Source organism: Kwoniella mangroviensis, chromosome 3, assembly GCF_000507465.2.
Source record: "Kwoniella mangroviensis CBS 8507 chromosome 3, whole genome shotgun sequence".
In the NCBI taxonomy this organism is placed as follows: Eukaryota; Fungi; Basidiomycota; class Tremellomycetes; order Tremellales; family Cryptococcaceae; genus Kwoniella; species Kwoniella mangrovensis.
The window spans coordinates 1,453,224-1,477,478 of NC_088829.1; the positions used below are offsets into that span (position 1 = coordinate 1,453,224).

Here is a 24,255-nt window from a genome sequence, read left to right on the forward strand (position 1 = left end):
AATTCGACATCGATATCGACATCAACGAGACCATCATCTCAACGCTCATCATATTCATTGATTTTCCTCTATTTGATTTCTACTTTACGCAATCTCATACGCTTCGAACGCTGGACGTTTGTTCTTTCAGGTCATACAGATCCTCAAAAGACTCCTTTGACGATTTCACTTGGAACACCTTTACTTTCGTTCTGTACCATACCATCACTTGTCCCATTTGCAGAGCTCAACAATAGACTAGAGAATACATACACGAACATTAGATCTGAACCATCATTGCATCGACACGACCCACGAACGATAATAATGTTTACAAATTGACAGTAAGACCGACCTCCGGACTTGAAATACACGACAATCTTTCTTTATTATCCATCTCTCAAACTGCACGACAATGTCATTACCACTACCACTCCCCCACATGCACTCTTCTCCCTCACTCTCATCAACCTCTTCATCCACTATGACCCCTACATCCACACCTTCTCAATCCCTCTCTCAACCACCTGGTACTCACAATTTACGCGTAAATACCAATCTCCCACCGAGTTCGAATTCCAGATTACGTTCCAATTCTGCTCTTTCACCTCGACCTACGCCCAACTCCCTTAGCCCAATCAACACGAACCTCTCTAGAAGAGGAGGGGGAGGGGGAGGGGAAATGATGGGTTTACATGGACCGTCAAAATCGTTAGGATCAAATTTGGCCAACTACAATTCTAATGGTTACAATTATGAGAGTAGATTACCTTCTCCGTTATCTGCTTCGCCTTCACCGGGTGGGAGCGGCGGAGACGAGAAGAACGACGTTGCTGCCGTAGTACGTGGATTTAGAGGGGGAGGACCTAATTCGCCTTTAGGTGCTCCTTTGGGTACTCCTCCTCCTACTAATAGGAGTCAGAGTAATCCTGGTAGTGGTAGAACTAGAGGTACTTCACCGACGCCTCCTCCTGCTGGTCCACCAACTGAAGAATATATTATCAATAAGATCAAGGAGATAGCTGAAGGATCGAAAGATGAAGGTGATACATTGGATATATCAAGACAGAACATGAGTAAGATAAGTGATGAGGTTGTAGATGTTTTCGAGAGAGGAGTGGGTAAAGGAAAAAGAGGTGTTTGGCGGTGGGTGATTCGTGCATTTCTACGATGAAGAGTAGGATCTGGAGACCCGTGTCACAACGCGATAGATTGAAGTGGTTCTTAAATTGAGATACAAGAGAGGAAGGGATCCACAACGCATTATGAGATCCAACATCATTGCGTTGTACCGCTTCTGATGATGTCGTTGTGCTGATGGTAGCTCCCAATCCAGACTCGCACTTTCATATAACAATCTAACGAATGACTCGATATCGTACCGATTCGCGCACTTGTCCAGATTGAGGTATCTCAATCTCAAAGGGAATTATTTAACCGAGTTCCCAAGACCTGTGAGTTTCTTCAAATCATATACCTATTCACTACAAGAATATCTCAAACTTCGAGAAGTGACCGACAACTTACGCTGAACCCATATGTAGATCACGGAATTAGCTGCTCTTGAAATTCTCGATCTGTCCAAGAACAAAATCACTTCTTTCCCTGATGAACCTCGACGATTGACCAGATTAAAGGTCCTATCCCTGACCAATAACAAGATATACACTTTACCTGGATATATGGTACAATTCACGAGCTTGAAGGTGTTCAAAGTGGATCATAATCCGATTGAATGGCCGGTAAGTTGTATCGGGAACCGAGATGTCCAAGGTCGTCAGTTTATATCTGATATCATTTTAGCCTAAGGAAGTGCTTGGTCCCCTCGCTGAGCCAGTGGACCAGTCTTCGCGGTCAAAGACCGGTGAAGGTGCATCGACAAATTCTAAAGATAGAAAGGATCAGGATTTGCGACCTTGGATTGAAAATATGAAGAGCTGGATGAGGCAGAGAGCAGCAGATTCGGAGAGATTGTTGCAGCAGGCCGAAGAATCTAACAGGATCTCAGAGTAAGCTGATGTGATAACGATATATGGGAACCATCGCACAACTGACCTACCATCGATATTATTACAGAGACGAACCTCTTAGCGCAGCATCCATAGCGACGTCCGCATCAGCTCGATCTTTCCGCTCGCAACTGGAATCCCCGATGATAGCTATGTCCTCTCAGGAAACCGTCAAACGTGCAGTCTTCCCACAAAACCATGACGATCGGCCTAGAACGCCTACTCGTCCATTTGTTTTAGGTCGAAGTCGATCTGCAACCCTGTCAGACGATGCTCTCGCACGAAGCTATTCTCCAGGGCCAAGCCAATATTCACCTTACCGACCTCGACACAGTCGGGATCCATCTGCATCGTCATTTACATCTCCTCCTTCAGCTTCGACTGAGTCTTCAGCCCATTCACGGATGCCATCTGCGAGTAATCTACCGCAACCACCCGCCATCCCAGCTACTCAAGGTCATTCAAGAGGAGCGAGTTATACCGCCACTCAGCGGCTGAGCGGAAATCTCACGGTCAAGAAGTCTTTGCCTGATTTGCGGCAAAGTCACGCTCAAATTATACAGGATAGGAACAATGATGGGCAGCCAATCGAGGAGACCCGTCCTCTGGGTTTAGGAATTGCTGCACCTGGGGTACCCAAATTTCAATTACCTGGTCGAGGTTGGGGAGGTGAGATGATGCGATCTCCTACAGCTGGACCTACCATGTCAGGTCAAGAACGAAGCAGAGTGATGAACAGAAAAGGATCGATCGAAATGATGAGGAGAACATCAGGAGATATGAGTGGAGAAATGGCCGAAAAGAGGAACAGCCAAGATGGACCCCAAATTGACGAATCTCGAAACTCGTATTTCCGACGATTGAGTACATTACCCGTGTCAACTATCTCAAAATCCATCCCACCTGTTTTGCTCAAATTCATCGATGCTGTTCGTGGTATACTGTATGCTCTATCTCAACTTCATTCGGCATTGCGACAATACCTTGTGTTCGCTGTGAGCGAACGTATAGCCAGTGTCTTTTCAAGAGTGATGGAACCTGCTGGAAACTACATGAACACTTTGATCAATGCCTTGGATAGATTTGATTCGATGTCAAGAAGAAACTCGCCACCCGTACATGTGATACGGAATGTGATTGATGCGGCCAAAGAAAGTGTGGCCGTGTTTGCGAAAGTGGTTGCTGTTTTGAAAATGCAGATTCCAGCTTTGAAGAATAATGACATTAGATATACCAGAACGCTGTTGACGATGATCTATGGATCTATGGCTGAGGTAGCATGTTCTTGGCAGAGCATGGCACCGCTTTTGGCTGAAATGAGACCTTTGCTGGTGACTGACGTAAGTGGATTAGCAATGAGATTAATGGAAGGTGTCAAGATGGTCCCCACCGGATCCCTGAGCGGACGTACGCCAATCTCGCCAATAATCGAAAGACGGGAATCTCAATCACCTGCTTCAGTGTCGAAATCTACTGTTGGCGGATCACCTTTAGTCCCTCAACTTGAAGATTCACCTGCACCCGCGGTGGTCCACGCGACGAGTCTGAGAACGATGGGGAAATCAAGAAGACAAGCTGGATCGTTCTCGTCTCTGGATGTTGAAAGAGGGATGTTGATGGGTTCACCTGGTGGACCGAGATCGAATGAAATGAACACTTCCGATCAATTGTCCACTCCTGGTTCCTATCTCAGACATCGTCCTTCGGAATCTGCGACAATAGTATTGGATCAGCAAACGGAAGAATCAGATGAAGAAGAAGAGGAGTCAAGCCAAGCTCCTATTCCTCCGCCTCAGTTCCCTATCAGTACAACCTCACCTAACGGTACGCCGTTCACCATTCCTGGTACTCCGCCTGAAATTGTACCTTCTCATCAACACATCGCTATGGTGCCGGCATCTTCCCCTCAAGGTCGACATCATCCATCTTCGTCCTCTGGTTCAAGTCACGCAATGGCAATGTCATTCACCAGCAACAACCCACCTGCACCATCCAGGAAATTATCCGTCGATGTCCGACCTCCTACACCAGCTTCTGCGAGTGTATTCGATGAGGATCTGCTGGACGTCATCGAAACAGCCGCCGACGTCGCTTTTACATGTTGGCTCAAGCTTGCTGAAGATATCGGTGCATCCTCACCTCCATTTAGTCAACATCAGAAATCAGGTTCTCAATCTTCGCTATTGAGTAATGCCGAATCTACACGTATGGGTATGGGTCCCTTCTCAGCTAAGAGACCATCAACGATATCTGTCAAACATCATACAGAATTATTACATCTCTTATCGATAGCTGAACAGATTACTGCGGGTTTACGAGAATCGCTCATGGGCCTTCGAGCGAATCCATCGACATATACTACTACGACCTTACCTGATGATGCCCAAGCGTTCATTAAGACCGTAGTTAAAGTCAGCGAATTGGTCAAAATCATATCGGCAACTCATAATTTCCCAATGAGCGTCAGAGCAGCATGTAGTAGATTAACTCAATCGACAAGGGAATGTGCGATATTGATCCAAGTGTCAAGTCTTAGACCATCGAATGCTACACCAGCTTCTATACCACCTCTATCAGCTACAGGTACTGCTAGTAGTGGTAATCGACCGATCTCACCGATGTATCGACACCAAACCTCCAGATCGGGTAGTAATGCCAATACCACTTTGAATTCGCAAGAGGACCTATCCATCCCCAATAATCACAACCAATATCAACCTCATTCAGCAGGATATATGACTCATACGTGGGATATTACTAATCCCAATCCCAATCCCGGAGGGGGAGGACAAGGTACAAAAGATGGTTTGAGAGGATTACAATTGCCTTCCAGACAGATGGCTATGGCTTTAGGTAGAAGTAGATCAGCGAATGCTGTTCGACCGATGGCGATGACGGGGGTCCAAGGCCAGAACCAAAATCAAATGGGTGGTAATGGTGGGAATAGATATATGAATGGGAATGGCAATGGGGATCAACCGAATAGCGCTCAACCTACCAAGATCTCATTCTAGGTTGTGTTTTCCTGGCATGGTTTTGCCTTGGTATGATGTACTATACATCACATCTGTGTCAGAGACAGCTTAGGACATTATTATTATTTAGGATATATAGTTGGGAATTAGGGTTGATTTTGTATATAATGAACATTTATATATGATAGGTACGATCATAGCATGATAATGCGACTACAATGAATGATGATGGATGGACGCACACAGTAGTACAATCAATACTGTACACTCCAATATAATCACTTACCGAATTCACTGTGCATGCCAATTACATCTTTTAACCAACGTCTCGTGCATTGATATCTCACTCTGCACAGTGTATTTATTTACATCCGACATGAATCCACCGGGGACCAATGCATAATTGATATAACAAAGAAAGATGGGTCAAGTAGTACAGGATATACAAATGACGATAGATGTAGTTGATGAAGATGATCACTGATCATAGATCGTAAAATTTATCGTGAACGTAAAATGTAAACGTATCAAACGTATTTACACTTTACTGGAATTAAAAAAAGGAATACACAGTATGGTGCAGTACAATGAATGTGTATACCATGCTATCAAATCACTTAGACATGAACGGTTCGCCTCAACCTACTTCTCCTACCATGTCTATTGCATTTCTTCGCTGTTGCTGTTGATGTAGCTTCAGCCGAAGAAGTTTGTACTAAAGCTTGAGTAGGAGTAGGAGTTGTGGACAAAGTCTCAACAGGATCAGCAGCAAGTTCTTGCCATGGTGGATTCTCTTCTTCTGTTTCCTCTTCATCTTCGTCTTCACCTTGATAGGAGTTATCATCCTCACCTTGTCCCTGCCAAGAAGTAGAAGTAGAAGTGGGTCTTCTTCCTCTTCCTCTCGATGAGGTCGATGTAGGTTCGGCATATTCGTCGTCCTCGTCGTTGGACCAACCTTGAGTGGTTGTTGGTGAGCCGTATGAAGCTGATGAAGGGAAATTACCGTATCCACCTGATCCGGCGGTAGAAGAAGAAGGGGAAGTACCGTATTCACCTGAACCTGAACTAGCAGTGGAAGAAGGAGATGATGCATTTCCGCCAGCGGAAGTTGAACCAGCCCCAGCCCCAGATCCAGATCCAGTGCCAGTGCCAGTAGAGTTTGATGAGCCTGTACCACTACTAGCGCCGAACGCAGAAGATTGAGCACCATTTGTCCATCCCCAAGCAGAGTTATAAGAAGGTTTCGTTTCCCAATCCGGTGTGTAGTCAAGGTTGGTAGGTGTATTGGCCCAATACATAGGTTGAGTTGGACCACTAATAGCTCCTTTCCTAGGAGGAACAGGAGATGGGTATGATCCACCAGCAGAACCACCTTGTACATCACATTTGAATCCAGTCATGTACATCTCATTGGCACTATTTTTACCTTGCCAGAACCACGCGCATGTACATCCACCTTCAGGACATGCCGGGAGATTACTCGGGATGGAAAAAGAAGTTTGTCTTTGTCTAACGCAATTCTCTTGAATTGACATTACAGTAAAATCTTCAGGGTTGGTTTGACTTGCTGTAGGTTTAAATGCGATTGCCAGAGCGCAACCCATCAGGTTTGATTCCGAATTACCACTCCATCCTGATCCGGAACCGGTCGAACCTCCTGCGTGATATGAACCGGAGTCGCCTGGACATGCGTCGGAAGTGGGATTACCTCCAAAGGAGGTATACTCTTTTGAACAGGCGATTTCGACAGAGAGATCGGATCCTGGAATGAGGGTGGTAGTGGCTGAAGGTTGATCGTCGGCATTACCATGGAACCACTATACAGTATTGGAGAATACAATCAAGTCAGCGTTTGTATTGACGGATGTAAGATAGGAGAATAAGCTAGTAAGATCGACTCACCCACTGATCGAAAGATTTCCCAGACAGCGGAGTGACAGGTTCGTAAGACTGATCGAAACCGTACATGGATTCCAACCATATTGACATGTGTGCCTTGGCCAGGGGTAACAACGCGATCAACGCGGGTGTGATAACGAAGGAAGACATGGTGGAAAGATTAGATTAGATCGAAGAAGAGGTATGAGGGTTGAGTTGGTTGTCAGGTTGGTCGACAAGGAGATTGATTGGAAAGAGCGACAAGGTACTGGTTGTAGTAAGTAAGTATTGTAAAGTGGGTTAGATGAAGTATACAAGAGAGACCTGCTCTTGCTCTTTTTTATATATGCCAGTGGGAGAAAACGAAAGGTGGGAGACTGAATGAATGAAAGAGATCCAAAGGGTTGGAGTGATGAAGAAATGAAAGAAAGGAATGCATATATATATATAAGGTGTCAATCCAATCCCAACACCAGTCACAAGAACAAAAAAAAATTCATTTCGTATGGCAAGTAAGATAGCGCATGGTATTCCGCCTGTATCGTATGATGTTATGATGTATGCTGTACGTTTGTGTGATGATGTGTAAAGCAAAGTCTTGGCATCCATCACAGATCAATCGCGTCTAAAGGATCTCCCCCTTTTTCGTTATTCTATAACCTCCTTTGATTTCACACGCACTCCTTCCTTGGCGCCCCTCGGTGTCCTGTCATGTATATCCTCACAATCACCGCCGTCTTCGCTCGAGCAGGTGAGAACGCGTCGGTGTCACCTTTGTCCACTTCCATTTACAGATCTCTTGCCTCGAATGATAGAATGATAAAATAACCTTATCCAACTTTGAAACGTGAAACGTAAACTGTAAAACGCGTCTTGCCTTCAAACCACAACTTTTTGTTTTTCATCGACTAGTCTGGAACAATACATGTCGATACCGTTCGATTGGGATAAGAGTACCCCTTTGTTAGATCAGGACTCTTTTTTCCTTTCATATGACACGCGAAAGGACATCTGAGGAAGACTGGGAAAAGATCGACGTTTCAACCCCTTCTATGTACGTAACTCATCACCAGGCAGATGGAGTTGGAGAAACCACTCTACTCATAAAATGTTGTCAGATCGTTGCATTCAGATCACGATGGATGATGATGAAAGGAGTGATAAAGTTCTCAAGACGAGAGGAAGGGGTGTCCTGTTAGATGATGACATGTTGGTCATACTTCTTGATGCATACTCAAAGGAGAACGGTTGTGGAGACACAGATGTTCATCGACCACCAAATTATTGCCATATACCGACCGACGATCGCACTCTCGGGAAGGGATGCGAGAGAACCTTTACAAGCCTGGACTTGTCATGCGCCAATGCATATTTGACTCTATCGATACATTCAGGTTTTACTGAGATGATTGGATGACGTTTACTGCTTTATACCTGATTTTATTGGCTGTTTATACCAGCATCTTTCGCTTCCTGTTCTAACTGTTCGGGTCTGAAAATACCCAACATGATATTAATTAGCATATATGACTGGGTAAATCGTTAACTGGATGTAATGATTGTAACAGAGAAATTGCGACTAATTCGTTGCAAGGATGAAGGTTTAATGTAAGTAGAATGAAAAAGGTTACTTACGATTTCCAAACATCTTTCGTAGCATGCATCAACTCATAAAGTTGACCTACTTGTTCCTTACTCAATTTCTCAAAACTATCCGTATCTAATTTCTTACCTCTCCATACCTCCCTTCCTTGTCCGCTTGACTGCTGTAGTTCATCGAGATATAATTTCCACTGAGATAAGAAAGCGATTATATGTAGAGGATTATCTGTCGATCGAGTAAGTCGAAATTCCGATTTGATATATGAGTCACCCATGAATCTCATTTCGGGAGGTAGAGTACGGTGAGCACGAAGAAGACGACGATAAAGTCTGGTCAAATAACATCATGATGAGTCAGCTCCAATTCCAGCTCCATCGTCCCTTCTGAGAATATTGTGATAGGGTCATTGTGGATCTGATATCTCCTATCTTCATATTCGTCCTTCATTAATTCTCAGATACATATCAAATCCTCCACATTGTAGCCTGGTGGCGACACTCACGGTATAGGGGGTATGAGCTGTATGGAAGCCTGCTGGACGGACAGTGGTAGTGGTGGAGAGGCATTTGCTAATCTTACGAGTGACTGGCGCATGTTGGCTGACTGACTGTGCTGATGGTATGACAATAATCTCTGGAAATGTGAGTTATATAGATAAGGTGTCGATCATAGAGATTATTTTTCCACAAAGCAGAGAAGAGATCTTCAAGATCTGGTGTCTCGAGGAAAGTGATGACGTCGTGAGATTGCTCGTTGGGTCGGTAAGATAACAACAGCGCTGTACCATACATGTGGACAAAACTGTGATCCGATTGGCTCGGCCGATTGACCCGAACCACTGTACACTGTAGAGCAAAGCGAGTCAAGTGTAGGTAGATAACTGAAGTCTGAAATAAATCGATATCCTTATACACGAGTAGATGGTTCATACGCCTACAATCTACATCCTCAACTCTGTCCTACTCTGAAAATCACTGCAATACCATCTGAGTGGAGCCTCCCAACATGGTGAGTCAATCACATCCACATGAATTCCTTCACTTTCATCACGTGTTGGATCTGGAAAGTAATCCGGTAACACCGGTTCATCTTCTTGCATTACCACATCGCTACCCACACATATATATATGATTTTCTCTCTGCTTGCTCCTCATTAGGTGATCACGGCTGAAATAGATGTTGCTTTGTACACAGCCGTTACTTCGTTCGACACCTTTCTTAGCTAGAACAGCCCTCCGAACTTCCCGTCCATTATCTTTCGGTCTGACATCCACCATGGGATATGCCACTGCCACACCGGCAGGTATCGAGAGGATCAAAGTGAAGAATCCAGTGGTTGAGATTGATGGTGATGAGATGACTAGAATCATCTGGAAGAAGATCAGAGAGGAGGTGGGTGATGCCTTTTCGCGTTGTCTTTTAGTCTCTCGAGGGCAAAGTGTCAATTTGTATTACGGAGTATTGACATTTTTCATTTCATTGAATAGCTCATCTTACCTTACGTCGACGTTGATCTCAAATATTACGACTTAGGGATGGAGAACCGAGACGCCGTGAGTTATAATGAATTTTCCATCCCTTCACAATCGATTTCGGTGAGATGAATATCTGATCCTGGATGAACGACGTTAGACAAACGATCAAGTTACTATCGACTCTGCAGAAGCTATCAAGAAGTATTCCGTAGGAGTGAAATGCGCTACTATAACACCTGATGAAGCCAGAGTGAAAGAATTCAACTTGAAGGAAATGTGGAGAAGTCCAAATGGTACTGTAAGTGAAATATATGTACCTTCCAACTGAATCTGTAATCTCAGAGCAAGGTGTCTTCAAGGTGATAGATATGCTGAATCTGTATATATGTATTCGTAGATCCGAAATATCCTTGGCGGAACTGTATTCAGAGAACCTATCATCCTTGAGAAAATCCCTAAGCCCGTTCCAGGATGGACTCAGCCTATTGTCATAGGAAGACATGCCTTTGGTGATCAGGTGGGTTTTAACTTTCCTCTTAATCTCATACAACTACAGAATATTGTATGAACATGAATTTTGCGAGAGAGGAATATGACTGACTCATGTTGATTTGATATAGTACCGATCCACAGATTTCATCTCTCCTGGTCCAGGTAAACTCACTCTGACTTACACTCCAGCAGACGGAGGTAAACCCACCGAATTGAATGTATACGATTTCAAGGGAAAGGGAGTAGCTTTGGCAATGTACAATACCGATGAATCTATCTATGGTTTCGCTCATGCTAGTTTCAAGATGGCCATCAGTAAGAAAATGACTTTGTTCATGTCTACCAAGAAGTGAGTCATCCTTATCTTCCCATTTTTCCATCATATCAAGTTATGCTGGACTGGGCTGATACATGATTGATTGACAGTACCATCCTGAAGAAATATGATGGCAGATTCAAGGATATCTTCGAAGAGGTCTATGAATCGTGAGTTTATCGAGTGACCTATACTTCGCCTGGTACACACAATTCCAGCTGGGATGGGTATTGATATTCAACGCTATGTAGAACCTACAAATCTGAATTTGAGAAACTTGGTATCTACTACGAACACCGATTGATTGGTAAGTTTTTTGCATGTAACCTCGACAAACAGGATAATTGATTGACAACTCTCCTTCGTGTGCAGACGATATGGTCGCTCAAGCTATCAAATCCTCAGGAGGATTCGTTTGGGCTTGTAAGAACTACGATGGAGATGTTATGGTGAGTGTATGGAATTTTCTTATCTCGAATCTCCTGAATCCAAGTGAGCTGATGTAACGATTCTGTCGTGTTGTAGAGCGATATCCTCGCTCAGGGATTCGGTTCCTTGGGAATGATGACCTCTGAACTAATCACACCGGACGGTAAGACGATGGAAGCGGAGGCAGCCCACGGAACAGTCACTCGACATTATAGACAGTACCAACAAGGACAAGAAACTTCCACCAACCCCGTCGCTTCGATCTTCGCTTGGACCAGGGGTTTGGCTTTCAGAGCTAAATTGGATGATACACCTGCGTTAGGGGAATTTGCCAAGTCGTTGGAAGAATCTTGTGTGGAGGTCATTGATAAAGATGGAATAATGACTAAAGATCTTGCGTTGGCTATGAAAGGGAAGAATATGACTAGAGATGATTGGGTGACGACGGATGTGTATATGAAGAAGGTTGAAGAAAGACTGATTGAGAAGCTCAAGGCGAGGATATAATGGAGTGTGCAGAGGGACTAAGCGTAAATTAGAAGCAAGGAGATGGGAAGATGTTTGAATTGTATAACTGACAAAACGGAGGATGGTCAATCATCTCGTTGGAAGAATAGATAGCGGATCTTGTCATTGGTTCTAATGCATATCATATCATATCATATCGCGTCGCAAGTAGAAGTATCCTGTGGACTCGTGTTGTCGGTATCATTAAAAATAACTCGATACTATACAATTGCAACCAATATTGCATCTTACGTAATAACACATATTTCTGAAATCTTTCGTCCATCCAAGATTTCTGTTGCATTTATTTTCGATTTGAGCCTATTGTTACACTATGAACCCATTCGTGTCGGACTACATCCCCTGGATAGGTAACAACTCCAGCAGATATGGCTTCGATATCTACACCTACGCAGCTAGCGACATTCTCCCAGCCTCATGCGTCCAGCTCGAAAACACCTCACGTGACGCTTAGTCCCGTCGTGGGAGATTCCAAATGTGCTGTAGCGGCTGTTCGAGGTGATGGGATATGGACTTATGATGTGGGTCCTAGGCTTGTCGCCTTGCTCGCATCACCGAGGCCTGATATGTATGAGACCTTTTCAGCTAACATAAGAAAATCGGACTGTATAGCTCAACACACTCAGACCGACCACTTCATTCACCGTCCCTCCCTCTACGGTATTTTCATCTTCACCCATAAGCTACTGGTCAACGCGGACAGAGAAAGTCCCGAGAGATACTTCAGAGCAGAACGTAGTCGAAGATGATATGGATGTTGATGTTGATGAAGATGAGTCAAACGAGCAGTACGAAAAGGAGGACATTGTCGAACTCAAAGAGAGGATAACGCTGGTTGGGGTCGGTAAAGAAATCTGGAAATGGGTAGGAGAAGAAGGTGATAAGGAGGTCATAGAGGTACGTCGGCTTACTTAAAGAAAGCAAGCGCCTGCTTTCATATGTTATACGTAGTGGATGCTAATCACTTCGGTGGTATGTTGTCGCAGATCGCCAAGTCGATACAATCGATACATTATCTACCCTCTAGCCGATACCCAATTCTAGTGATTACCACCAATCCGACCGACCTATATCTATTGAACAACAAATTCACCCCCAAACATCTTACACTCTCACTTTCCTCGACCGATATTCTCACTTCCAAGGTGTTGATAGCAAAAGACAATTCCGCTAGATTGGTACTGGTCGACACAACAGGGCAAATCTCGGTATTCCAACTTACACTGGAAGATAACCCTCGGGTGAACAGAGTCACGGAAGGGAAGATTGGAGGACAGGCAAAGTTGGGATATGTCGATATTAGTCAAGATGGGGTGATCGGTGCTTTAGGTGAGTCATGCACCACAATGAATGGTCAACTTCCTCGAAGTAACAATTTTCGGTATTATGATTGGACTGAACTGAGGGACTGAATCTTCTTTAATTGTACAGATGAATCGAATAAGCTATACACGCTCGAAATTTCCTCTCTTTCCTCGCCTACCTCACCTCTCACCTTAGTCCACCCTTCATCCACCTCAGTTCTCTTGTCATTACCCACATCAGGCAAACCTTTGATCCTTTTACCTACACCTCACCCAACACCCTCTTTACTCCTTGCCATTCCATTATCAACCTTGCCCGCCGTACTCTCCTCCACGTCAATCTCATCATTCACCTCTACTGGAACCATCGAGCACCTTTCCATCCTCTCTCAGAAGAACGGGATATTGACCGTCGGACTCGTTCTAAGTCATCTGAACAGTGACGGACAATCTGGACGGAGTGTCATATACACTACGGAAGTGGTAGTTCCTCCGAAAGGGATAGGAATGGGTAGTCTGTTAGGTACCAAGGATAAAACTCAAATGTACCTCTCGACCTCCTCTGCTGCCATTACGAATAAATCAGATGGTCAAGGAGAGGAAGAGAAAGTGATAAAGAAGGTTTCAGAGTCGATCAAGAAGAATCAACTCGGTCAAGCTGAAAATACACTAAAAGAGTTCTTGTCCAAGGGTGATTCCACCAGTGTATCAGAAAGTTTCGTTAGGAAGATCATCAATGTTGTTTTTTCCGAAGCGATCAACGATGAAGGTAAATCGAAGGGAACTTATTCTTCTGGAGTTGTAAGGTTGTTGTTGGAAAGGGGTTTAGTGAATGATTCGATGTGGAAAGGAAGCTTGGTCGGTGAAGGTTTATTACCTTGTGGTGATTGGGTGAGTTGATATCTTCTTCGCTTGGTTGAGATAACAGCTGACATCGATCTTCTGCGTCCGAAGGATGATATCATCATGTGTTTGAAGAGCTTTCGAACCATATCTTCTCTCACACTCGTCAAACTCATCTCATCATCTTTACATCCCTCAACTAACGATAAGAACGTACCTACTTTATCAAAATTATTATACTTGATCTTATCATCCCCACCAGCTCCTACATTCCGATTGGACTTACGTCAGAACCTATCTGTGGAAGATGCTACATTGGTATTGGAACAATCACTCAAATGGGCTCAGTGGCATGTCAACGCTCGTGGCGAAGTTCTAAAAGGATGGGATACAGACGCAGATACAGCCTCAGAAACCCAGCTTTTGTCTGAAGTCGAGGGAACTCCAAGCTTAAATTCGGTAATTGCTTATTCATCATTATTACTCGATTCGCACCTACCTCTTTTCCTATCATACGAACCTTCTCATCACTTGTTAGAAGGGTTGAACGAAGCTTTAGAACCTTTGTTGGAAGTTCAGAATGAATATAAGAAGTTGAGAGGTCCCATCGAAGCTGTGTTGATATTAGCTAAAAGGGAGGAAATGCATGAGAAAGAAAAACAATATAAATTCAAGACCAGGAAGGAAGGGTGTCAAGGACAAGGACAGGGTAAGAGGTTGATGGATGAGAAGATTGGGAAATGGAAAGTGGAAGATTTGGCATTTTGATTTTTTCACAAGTTGGTAATATGATTTGACTTGACTCGCATATATTCATTATATGTACAGTACATTGATGCATTTGGATGTACTACAGTATGACTTTTGCCTTCCTCTTGAGTGAAAGAGTGCATATACGATGTTGACAACTATAGCTACGATTCTACGTTAAATTTGGTCGATGGTGCCTAGGAATTGGGTTTGTCACCTGTTGTTTGTCTTGGCATCAACTGAAAGTGACGTAGAAACAAGATCCCATCAATCCATAAAATTTCCATTTTGTAACAAAAGATCGTTCGATATCGTAAAGATCTCTTAATTGTCGGTCTTGAACGCATAGATATTTTCTTTATACATACATGAATAGCTCACTCATATCATGTCACATGATTACATCAGTATAGAAGGTAGTAAAGTATAGAAAGTCCTACTTAGAAATCTCACGATCAACATTCACACTTTGCAACCCTAGAGATCATCATGTCCTCAACCACCTATCGAGGACCTATCAATCCCAATCCCAAAAACGATGAAGCGTCAATTATAATCTACGGCTATACACCTTCCCTGGCACTGGGTATAATAGGTATAATAACATTTACGATTTGCGTATCGTTACATTCTTTTTGGCTGGCTAGGAAGAGAGGAACAAGATGGTTTCATAGTTTGATATTGGTTGGTGCGGTGAGTCGTAGCGTTACTTTGTTTGTTCCTCTCGTCCGCCTCTTTGTCCCTCTCTTCACAGTTCACATTTACATCTCCTCAACACACCATTACAGAATACATAAGAGCTGATTCCCGTCAACATGTTATATAGCTCATGGAGATTGGCGGATACGCAGCGAGATTATCGAGTCACAAAAGACCTTTTGTAGTTAGCAGTTTCGTGGCTCAGTATTTTCTCATCGTGGTGGTAAGTCTCTCACACTTTAAACGGGCTAAGTACTATCCTCTATCTACTGTACCGACATAAGGCTGTTCAAGTGATGATGATCATAATTGCTGATCGATCCCACATAGGCACCAGTCCTGTTCTCAGCTGCCATCTATTTATCTTTATCGATAGCTACTAGGAGTTATAAAGGTGCAGAGAGGTTGTTGATCATCTCACCTAGGAAAGTATTGATCTGTAGGTCTCGTCTTATCTTTGGCTTATCAATAGACATAGCTAATGCAACGATGATGAATAGTCTTCGTAACGGCTGATATAGTGACCAGTGGGTTCTTCCAGACTGGCATTTCCACTAAACAACCTGACTTGAGCAACTTATCTCCCATATACTGATCTGGATCATACACCCTTGCTCCTACAGCCGTCATACAAGTGGTTGGAGCCGCTCTGATCGGGTCGTCAGAATCTGCAAAAGTACGAGGTAATCCATCGAGCGTGACGCCAGAACAGGCCAATGATATTTTATTGGCAGGATTGGCCATTCAGGTGAGTGATGCTGTGATGATTTATCGCAGTTCTGTATGATCTTTGACCAATCATTCACATACATTCAATCGCATTCAATCCATCTGTTCATATCCAAATTACCAATAATTCAAGACAACATATCATCTTCTATCCCTTGATCAGGATCATTGGCTGATGCAAGTGTTATTATCATAGTGCTTCTCATTCACCTCTTTCCTTCTCCTTCTCCTCCTGACAATCTATCGATCACATCAACCTACCTATACCCATCACCTGACCAGTATCACCTCACTCAACAAATTACGTTCGTTTTTGTATACCATCTTACTTACCTCGCTCTTGATCTTACTACGAACGACCTTCAGATTAGCCGAGACTGGACAGGGGTTCTTCGGATTCGCTTCCACCCATGAGAGCTTATTTGGAACTTTGGAGTATCTACCTGTCGTATTGACTTTGTTGATTTGGGGGATATTACCTATTAGTAAGTTTGTGGATCTGGGTCAATCAAGGGAAAGAGAACGGTTGGATTCGGCAATTGGAGAACCACAGACAAGTCAGATTGGTAGGAATAGGAACATTGTTTAAGATACGTTTTTCGGTGAATTTTCAGTGGATCCACTGGAGATGAGAAGTTAAAGTTACTGTATTCATAGATTGACGGACGAGGGACGTATGTAATAGAGATCGAATTTGAAAGATCCATGCAATGATCTTTCTACTGTATAGAGTGTAGCAGAAATACCGAAAAGGAAAGACGATGAACATTTGATTTCCTTCCATCGTAATTATATACCATCAACTAATTGTAAAGTCCACATGGCGAGTTCTACAAAAACATATGTATATATACAACTTTGAACTCATACCTGTATCTGGTAGTGTATATGAAATCTAAAATCTAAAACCCACCAACACCGAATGGTAGATCAACCAACCTCGTTCTTCTTTTTTCAGCTTTCATCGATCTATTCCCTTTCAATGCCTCTCCAACATGTCTTTCGCAATACCTCGAACCGTCAATCTCATAATATTCATCCATGGGTTCACGACAATTCTGAGCACCTGATACTCCACCTCTATGATCACATTTCAAATGTCCAGGATGAAATCTCTGAGGATTAGGACCGGGAGTTACTATACATGATCCTTCGATTGGTTGATGGCATGAAGAAGATGCACAGAGAGTACCGCTAGATACAACAATGATGAATCAGCATGTTGTACCATACTTGCGACATGAGAGGGTCGATGTGTGGGGGGTTAAGGTTGAACAGATTGAACTCACTTTTCTTCGTGATAATGGAATTGACAGAAGGGTCTTCCATTTAATACATAGAAATCATCACCTTCAAATGGTTTATCACATTTGAAACAAGTAAAGCAAGTTCGATGCCATTTCCCTTTAAGTTGGCCATCCGAACTTGATACAGCCGATTTCTCAATCGGTAAATTACATCGTCTACACGAAGGCAGGTACATTTTCTTCCAATCTTTCTCACACAGTACTATTCCATCTCTCTCTACGAATCTCTTGGATCCTCCGACGGCTTCACCACATTTCACACATACCTTATTACGTCTTTGGGTATTCGACGATATGGTAGTAGAGGATATACTGTTGGAAGAGGATGTGGACGATTTATGCGAATGCGAGTGCGAATTAGAGCGCAATTTCATAGGTGTATTTTCGTTAGATGTAGGAAGACCTTTGATCCGGTTGGGTGAAGAATGAGGAACGGTAGTAGGTAGGTAGGGTCGAACGGAAGTTATCGTAGAGGTAGAATGAGAATTAGGTAGACATTTGTGATTATGATGCTGGTGCTGATGCGGATCTTTGATATTCCTCGATGTGGGTGTACCGAAGACTACCATATCACCTTCATCCTCTTCTTCATCTTCTTCACCTATCTGATCTAATATATCTCTTCCTTCCATACTCACACCACCGGCATTGGTACTGAATGACCTCATCCCCGCTTCGTGGTTACTCTTTGACGATACTCGATCAGAAAGCATCTCTAAGCTTTGCGAGGGAGTCACCACTTCTTCTGATTCTCCGCTGGTCGCTCCCCATCTACCCGATCTAGAACTTGAAGAACTGCTCGATGCCTCACTTCCCGCCGTGGGATATCGGTGATGTTTCATCCCATTGGCTTTATCGCGGTTCATCATGGGTGATTCATCTAAAGACGGCGTAGCCCAAGGTAAAGCAGATTGTTGATCGTCGTAATCATCATCTTCCAGATCGAATGTCGTAGTCTGCGGACTTGATGTTATTCGACCACTTCCACTTCCGCCCGAAGTACTTCTCGCCATTCCTATGCCCAATACAGGCGATACCGTATTACTTCGTTCGTGCATTTCTTTCACTTTATCAAAGAAACCTGGTTTATTGGATTTAGCAGGTGCCGTGTTAGTTCTTGCTCGGAGAAGTTGGGAGATACTTTCACCTTGACCCGATCGACTGCTGGCATTTGATGATAGTGATTCTTTGCGTCGAGGTGGCGAAGAAGGATTCGATCGATGAGACATGGCTGAGGCCGACCTTCTAGGAGGAGAGGCGGGGTGGGATTTTGGTGGAGAGTAGGAATGGGTTGGTTCCATTGGAGCAGTATGCGAGTGATGCATTTCAGGTCTAGCGCCGAACGTCGGTTTTGGTCCAGTGAGCTGTCTTCCGCTAAGCGGAACTCTAGGTAAAATAGGGGGTTCTCGAGCGGAAGACTGGGACCCAGATTGTGGTTGAGGTTCAAGCCAAGCGGGATTGCTTGTTTGGTAAGAAGGAGAAGGAGCAGGAGCTTCAATATGCTGTTTCGCTAGTGCAACTCCGGCTCTCACACCCCAAGCAGCGGCAGCGAAAGCCCTTCTTCCTACTCCAGCCATTCCCGATTCTCCTCCGCTAGTCGTATCTATCATCGGAGACGATTGGGGTTCTACCGCGCCCATACCTAAGCCATGAACGGAACTGCCAGATTGAGCTTGATCGGGATGGGGAAAGAATGGGTTTGTGGGAGAAGGAGTCTTCACTGGTATAGAATACGCAGAGTATGAGCCGGATGGGCCATCATGAGGAGACAGGTTGGCTGCTGACGGTCGTCGAGGAATGGAGAACTCTGTTGGCGAAGGATGAGCACTGGAAGGTCCAGCGAACGGCGGTGGCACGTTGGTAGGTGAAGGTCCACGTCCTTGTGATGATGGATGTCGAGCCATGGCTGGTCGAGCTTGAGGGATAGATATCTGAGATGGTCTCGGAACATTTCGATTGGCCAAACCTCGAGGAGGCGCAGCGGCGCAAACGTGTTCACCTAGTGACGATAGAGGTATAGATGCTGAGCAGGATGAACAGGTGACGTTGGGTAGGAGGACGGAGGCACGTTCCGTTTCAGGTCGGGGGGCGACTAGGGACATGTTGAAAGGTTGTTGTGAGGTATACTGTGGGCGAACAAGGAGCATGAGCGATCCAGCCGAGGGGCGAAGATACTAATCGATACAAGATAAGGCAGAGGCGAAGGTAAAGAACGTAAAGTAGAGCAAGTGTAGAGCGAAGTCAGACTCGTAAAATTGCTCGCAGAGCTAACGGGCAACAGGTCGAAATGGAGCCAAGAAGTGATATGCAGAAAATAAGAGTGAACGAAAATGAAGGGAGGAGAAGAATGCTTGTTGACTGCGTGAGAAGATTGAAGCCAAGGATGAGGGGAAGATTGGGATGCTCAAAGGTATACCAGTGAATTGAAGAGAGTAAGGGTAGTTGCCAAGGTGGATGTTGAGAATAATGACAAACCGGACTGATCAAGCATGTCATAATTTGGATACGGCAGTCCAAAATAGGAATGAAAAAAAGGTCGAAGGGCAAGATGAGACATGTCTTGCGGTCCAATTAAGAATGATGACAGTCACAGTGAGACATCCGATTCCAATCCCAGAAGTAAACAAAGTTCGAGACAAGATCCGAGGAATGTTACACTCTTTACTCACTCACCTGATAATACTCGAATGGTTATCTCTGCTATGTGATGATGTGAAGAGTGATTGAGGAGGCCAACAAGAGTGCGATGGGGAGTATGATGATGCTGATGAGATGATATGTCAATGTGTGTCGTGCTGTGAGATGGTTGTTGTGTTTTTATCGTCTTGTGCTAGACTCTAGAACATCGATGTCCAGAAGATGAGATTGGATGCTTTGATAAGCTTTGATCGTCTTTTTCGCCGTCCGTTTTCTTTGGTCCCTCTTTCACGCACAGACTTCCCCCCTTCAGTCCCTGTTGTTTGAAGATTACCTTGATTCCTTCTGCTGGTCCTCTCTTCTACGCTCGGATCCACGAGTGCACCTCGCCAACGCCAAATCAGATTGAAGCGGGCTGTCCGTGGAGACGACCTGTAACAGTTCTAGCGTTGCGTGGCGTAGGTACTTGTTGGCAAAGTATCCAATTTAGAGCGTGGGGGGAGATAGCCCACGAGTCGACAGAAGGGGTCAAAGCGAGGTATCAATGCTGATGTGAATGAGGATGTGGGTGTTTGGTCTAAGGAGCGTTGTGGTTGCTGAAGTTGGACTTAGTGAGGTCAATGCGATTGTCTATGTAGGTCTCTGAACGATTCGAGAATAGGAAGAAGAGCGGTCTTTCTTGAGAGATAAGCTGGTCGGTCATTCAACGTGAACGTTGTTGATTTTTTTCCTTGTTATGTTGGATTGTTGATGAAACTTGAGGCGGGCCAAGGAGGGGGAGGTGTTTCTTTGTTCTGTTGATGCTGATGGGATGTCAAGTGATTGATGGTGAATGGAACAAAGGACTCCTTTGATGATATCAATGTTGTTGTTTTCGTTTTTGTAGATTTCCCCTTAAACATCCATCATCCTTATACCTTCCACTCCGACCGATGTTCTTTTTTTGTCTAATCCAGATCAAGTTGTGTGGTACAAGGGACGAAAAGAAGAAGAAGAACGAAAAAGATCGGCGTAGGGTACAACAAAACGTACAACCAGATCCAAGTGAATACAGAAAAGGTGAAGAAGGACAAGTGATAAGTACCTCAAAATAGAGGAAAGACAGGGGTAGAGCAGGATAGTCACCAAAGATACGAATTTGCCGTTATATTGGTTGGCCAACAAAACAAATACAACCACCAATTACGAACATATGATACTCGGCGAATGACAGGTTGGAGATATAGTCTGGGCTTTTTGTTATGGGTGTACAGTACTACCCAATTATGTTATCTCTCGACCTCGACTTGCTGGATCACAGATCAACAGACAAGAACGAAGTGAACAGATTCCAACGGATAAATAGTTACAACACGAACAGAGAAGAACGATCGGTAGACGGACGAAGACCTCAATGGGCAAAGGCAAGGTTTGATATGGTTAAGTGACAGATACCCACAAAGATGATGATGAAACAACTGATGCACCATGCATGAGGATTGATTGTCTTCTATCGATTGCATCTGTACAACCGATAAGACACGTCAAGAATGGGAAGGAATGGTGGTCTTTGGTACGCGTGCATTCCAGGGAACAGGATCGGCTAAACACCAAATTAAAGTTTTCTCCTTGGGATACAAGGGTTTCTTCAGGTGATTCCGGAATTTTGAAGCGATCCTGAACCTACTGTATGTACCAGCTAATCTTAGACCAGCTTAGGCTACGCTACCGCAAGGCAACGAGCAGGTGTTCAGCTCGACATGCTCGGAACTAGTGTTCAGCTATCTATACAGTGTATCTTTGGTGAGCTAAATGATTGTGTTCCTGCAGTCTGGATGTACACACATGCCTCCATAGGGTGAATATCATGTCCGGAAACCGTACCGCTCAATGCACAATGCGCAATGCCCAACGCCTAACGTGACTTTCGATACCGAATTTAATTTCTAGCTCAAGCCTCCAAGCCACCGAGCCGAGGCAATACAAGAGAAGACAACCAGAAAAAGGAGGTTCATACCGTCCACCACATCTACCTGTCATTGAGTGGCCATTGACCGAAATGTTTGTATAAAAGCTCCCGATGATCAGTCATTGTCCGATGAAGCATCTTAGCTCGGATATCTCTAAATTGTATGATTTACTGTACCAACAGAAAGGCATTGTTAGATATCTATATATAAAACAGGACATCTTCTAGCTCTGACCCATGGCCCAGCTGTACGAACAACCCTCTCATCTACGGTCATAGAATCGATAAACCTGTGCATCCCTTTAGCTCTGCGAAGTTAAGTCCGATATCGCTCGAACAATACCACGGTTGGGGATAAGTTGGGATTCTCGAGTGCTGTAGTTGATAAGATACTTTGAGCATGAGGACTTTGCTCTCCTGAGCTGTGGTGGACCTGAAGATGTAGGCAAGTCAAGACTCATGTCTGGTGAAGACGACCTATGCATGCATGCGCTATGACAATGTAATATTACCAGTCACACACAGTCAGCAGTTGATCAGATCCAGCTGGGTATGCGGATTTAACCGATGGTTTAAGATCAAGATCACGTCACGCAACTGAGCAATTTACTCGCAGAGCACTATCTCAACATCAGTTGGCAGCTCATGAATCCATCTATCTTTCTACAGTTTAGTGACCTGTCTACACTTGACTCCTCTCCTCATGCTCGACACCCTATTCTCACGTATCCGACCACAAACACTATCAAGAACCATCATGACATCGTCACCGTTCACATCTGTCGCTCGTACGAAGACGACAATTGCCGTAGCTCAAATCCGATCTACTGCTGACCCTATACATAATTTGGAGATATCGAGGAAAGTGATCAATAAAGCTGCTGAAGCAGGTGCGAAGGTGAGATTTCATATTCATACGATACGATATCACTACATACTTGAACGTCTGTCGAGTCCTTGAACTACACTGCTAAATGACTCGTTGATTCTTGCTCTTACATGACCTAGGCGATATTTCTACCTGAAGCATCAGATTTCATCAATCAATCTTTCCCCGAATCTCGTAAATTGTCTTTACCCCTCGCTCAACATCCTTACACCCTCGGGTTACAGCAGACAGCGAAAGAGTTGGGTGTGACCATCAGCGTGGGGATACATGAAGGGCCCGACAGTGAGGAGGAAGAGAGGTTCTATAATTCCCATGTGATTATTGGAGGGGATGGTCAGGTCAAGGCGAATTATAGGAAAGTGAGTGATTGTAAACTGTTGTTATTGATAACTGCACCAATTACTCTTGTATTTCATATAGGAAGTTTTAAAGATAGAATATAGCTGATATAATATGATATCCTTATTCGCTTTGCTCCAGCTCCATTTATACGACGTCGAATTGACCAAACCACCCAACGAAGATGGAACTATTCCACCACCTCAACGAACAGGCGAATCTGATAGGATACTACCCGGTCAGAAAGTCGTCCCTCCAGTGGACATTGAGGGGTTGGGCAAAGTAGGATTGGAAATTTGTTATGATATAAGGTAAATATGGGGTTTCCGATATTCTATGATCCTTCTGAATACCAGGGCTCAGAGACCCACTGATACTATGGCATTTGCATTGGAAATGTAATGTGCTGAGATCGCTTTAGATTCCCAGAATTATCAATGATACTCACTAGACTCGGTGCTACCACACTGTTGTTCCCTTCTGCATTTATGGTCAAGACTGGACGAGATCATTGGGGTTAGTGTTATTTTTCACCTTCTCAGAACTGAATCTTATGAGTCATTATACTGATTTTTTCCCCCGTTTTTGGCTTTCTATTTAATAAGCTACTTTATGTGTGAGTTCCTGCCGGACCCAGATACATGCTATTCATATATTACAACATGTCTGACCAGAGTATTTCATCTTCCAGCGATCCCAAGCCATCCAATCCCAATCATACGTGATCGCCTCAGCCCAATACGGCGCACATAATCCCAAACGAACTTCATGGGGAGAATCCATAGCGTTCGATCCATGGGGTAAACAATTAGGTAGATTACGAAGTGTGGATGATACGCCTCCTGGGGAAGATAAGGAGGTTGAGAGGATTTATGAGGAAGAAGGCGAGTTTTTCTTGATTGAGATTGATGATCAGATAGTAAAGTGAGTAATAATCTCATTTGTATCTACCTACCTTACATCTGAGAAATGAAGGGAATGTGATGACGGAGAGGTTGACCAATTCTTTGTTTGTTTGGTAGAGATACGAGAAGTCAGATTCCGTTAGGTGTGCAAAGACGAACGGATATATATGGTGTAGTAGGTGAGAACGTGAATGTGTAAGAAAGGGTGATTACATACTTAG

At 44.0% G+C, this 24,255-nt stretch overlaps 8 protein-coding genes across 8 annotated transcripts; 5 read left to right on the forward strand and 3 right to left on the reverse strand.

Moving 5' to 3' along the window:
• Nucleotides 1–394: 394 nt before the first annotated feature.
• Nucleotides 395–5,002, forward strand: I203_108355 (uncharacterized protein; the record flags this gene model as incomplete). Its single annotated transcript, XM_019148528.1, has 5 exons — nt 395–1,125; nt 1,316–1,433; nt 1,524–1,721; nt 1,783–1,988; nt 2,056–5,002. The coding sequence occupies 5 exons, from the start codon at nt 395–397 to the stop codon at nt 5,000–5,002; spliced, it is 4,200 nt and encodes a 1,399-aa protein (XP_019002111.1).
• Nucleotides 5,003–5,580: 578 nt separating this feature from the next.
• Nucleotides 5,581–7,012, reverse strand: I203_108356 (uncharacterized protein; the record flags this gene model as incomplete). The annotated part of the gene is made up of 2 exons (XM_019148529.1): nt 5,581–6,780; nt 6,866–7,012. The coding sequence occupies 2 exons, from the start codon at nt 7,010–7,012 to the stop codon at nt 5,581–5,583; spliced, it is 1,347 nt and encodes a 448-aa protein (XP_019002112.1).
• A 1,269-nt stretch (nt 7,013–8,281) lies between these two features.
• On the reverse strand, nt 8,282–9,038 carry I203_108357 (acetate non-utilizing protein 9, mitochondrial; the record flags this gene model as incomplete). The annotated part of the gene is made up of 3 exons (XM_019148530.2): nt 8,282–8,333; nt 8,477–8,773; nt 8,947–9,038. 3 exons carry the CDS (start codon nt 9,036–9,038, stop codon nt 8,282–8,284), a joined length of 441 nt encoding a protein of 146 aa, XP_019002113.2.
• Nucleotides 9,039–9,719: 681 nt separating this feature from the next.
• I203_108358 (isocitrate dehydrogenase [NADP], mitochondrial) lies at nt 9,720–11,663 on the forward strand (the record flags this gene model as incomplete). Its single annotated transcript, XM_019148531.1, has 9 exons — nt 9,720–9,836; nt 9,932–9,997; nt 10,077–10,217; nt 10,317–10,436; nt 10,540–10,760; nt 10,838–10,897; nt 10,979–11,034; nt 11,100–11,176; nt 11,253–11,663. The coding sequence occupies 9 exons, from the start codon at nt 9,720–9,722 to the stop codon at nt 11,661–11,663; spliced, it is 1,269 nt and encodes a 422-aa protein (XP_019002114.1).
• A 389-nt stretch (nt 11,664–12,052) lies between these two features.
• I203_108359 (uncharacterized protein) lies at nt 12,053–14,599 on the forward strand (the record flags this gene model as incomplete). Its single annotated transcript, XM_019148532.1, has 5 exons — nt 12,053–12,205; nt 12,297–12,581; nt 12,671–13,013; nt 13,116–13,879; nt 13,943–14,599. 5 exons carry the CDS (start codon nt 12,053–12,055, stop codon nt 14,597–14,599), a joined length of 2,202 nt encoding a protein of 733 aa, XP_019002115.1.
• Nucleotides 14,600–15,070: 471 nt separating this feature from the next.
• I203_108360 (uncharacterized protein) lies at nt 15,071–16,598 on the forward strand (the record flags this gene model as incomplete). The annotated part of the gene is made up of 6 exons (XM_019148533.1): nt 15,071–15,274; nt 15,408–15,503; nt 15,611–15,719; nt 15,781–15,807; nt 15,904–16,028; nt 16,206–16,598. 6 exons carry the CDS (start codon nt 15,071–15,073, stop codon nt 16,596–16,598), a joined length of 954 nt encoding a protein of 317 aa, XP_019002116.1.
• Nucleotides 16,599–16,911: 313 nt separating this feature from the next.
• Nucleotides 16,912–19,418, reverse strand: I203_108361 (uncharacterized protein; the record flags this gene model as incomplete). Its single annotated transcript, XM_019148534.1, has 2 exons — nt 16,912–17,203; nt 17,299–19,418. The coding sequence occupies 2 exons, from the start codon at nt 19,416–19,418 to the stop codon at nt 16,912–16,914; spliced, it is 2,412 nt and encodes an 803-aa protein (XP_019002117.1).
• Nucleotides 19,419–22,604: 3,186 nt separating this feature from the next.
• I203_108362 (uncharacterized protein) lies at nt 22,605–24,233 on the forward strand (the record flags this gene model as incomplete). Its single annotated transcript, XM_065518385.1, has 6 exons — nt 22,605–22,799; nt 22,910–23,149; nt 23,271–23,440; nt 23,551–23,645; nt 23,804–24,053; nt 24,152–24,233. The coding sequence occupies 6 exons, from the start codon at nt 22,605–22,607 to the stop codon at nt 24,231–24,233; spliced, it is 1,032 nt and encodes a 343-aa protein (XP_065372750.1).
• Between the last annotated feature and the right edge of the window lie 22 nt (nt 24,234–24,255).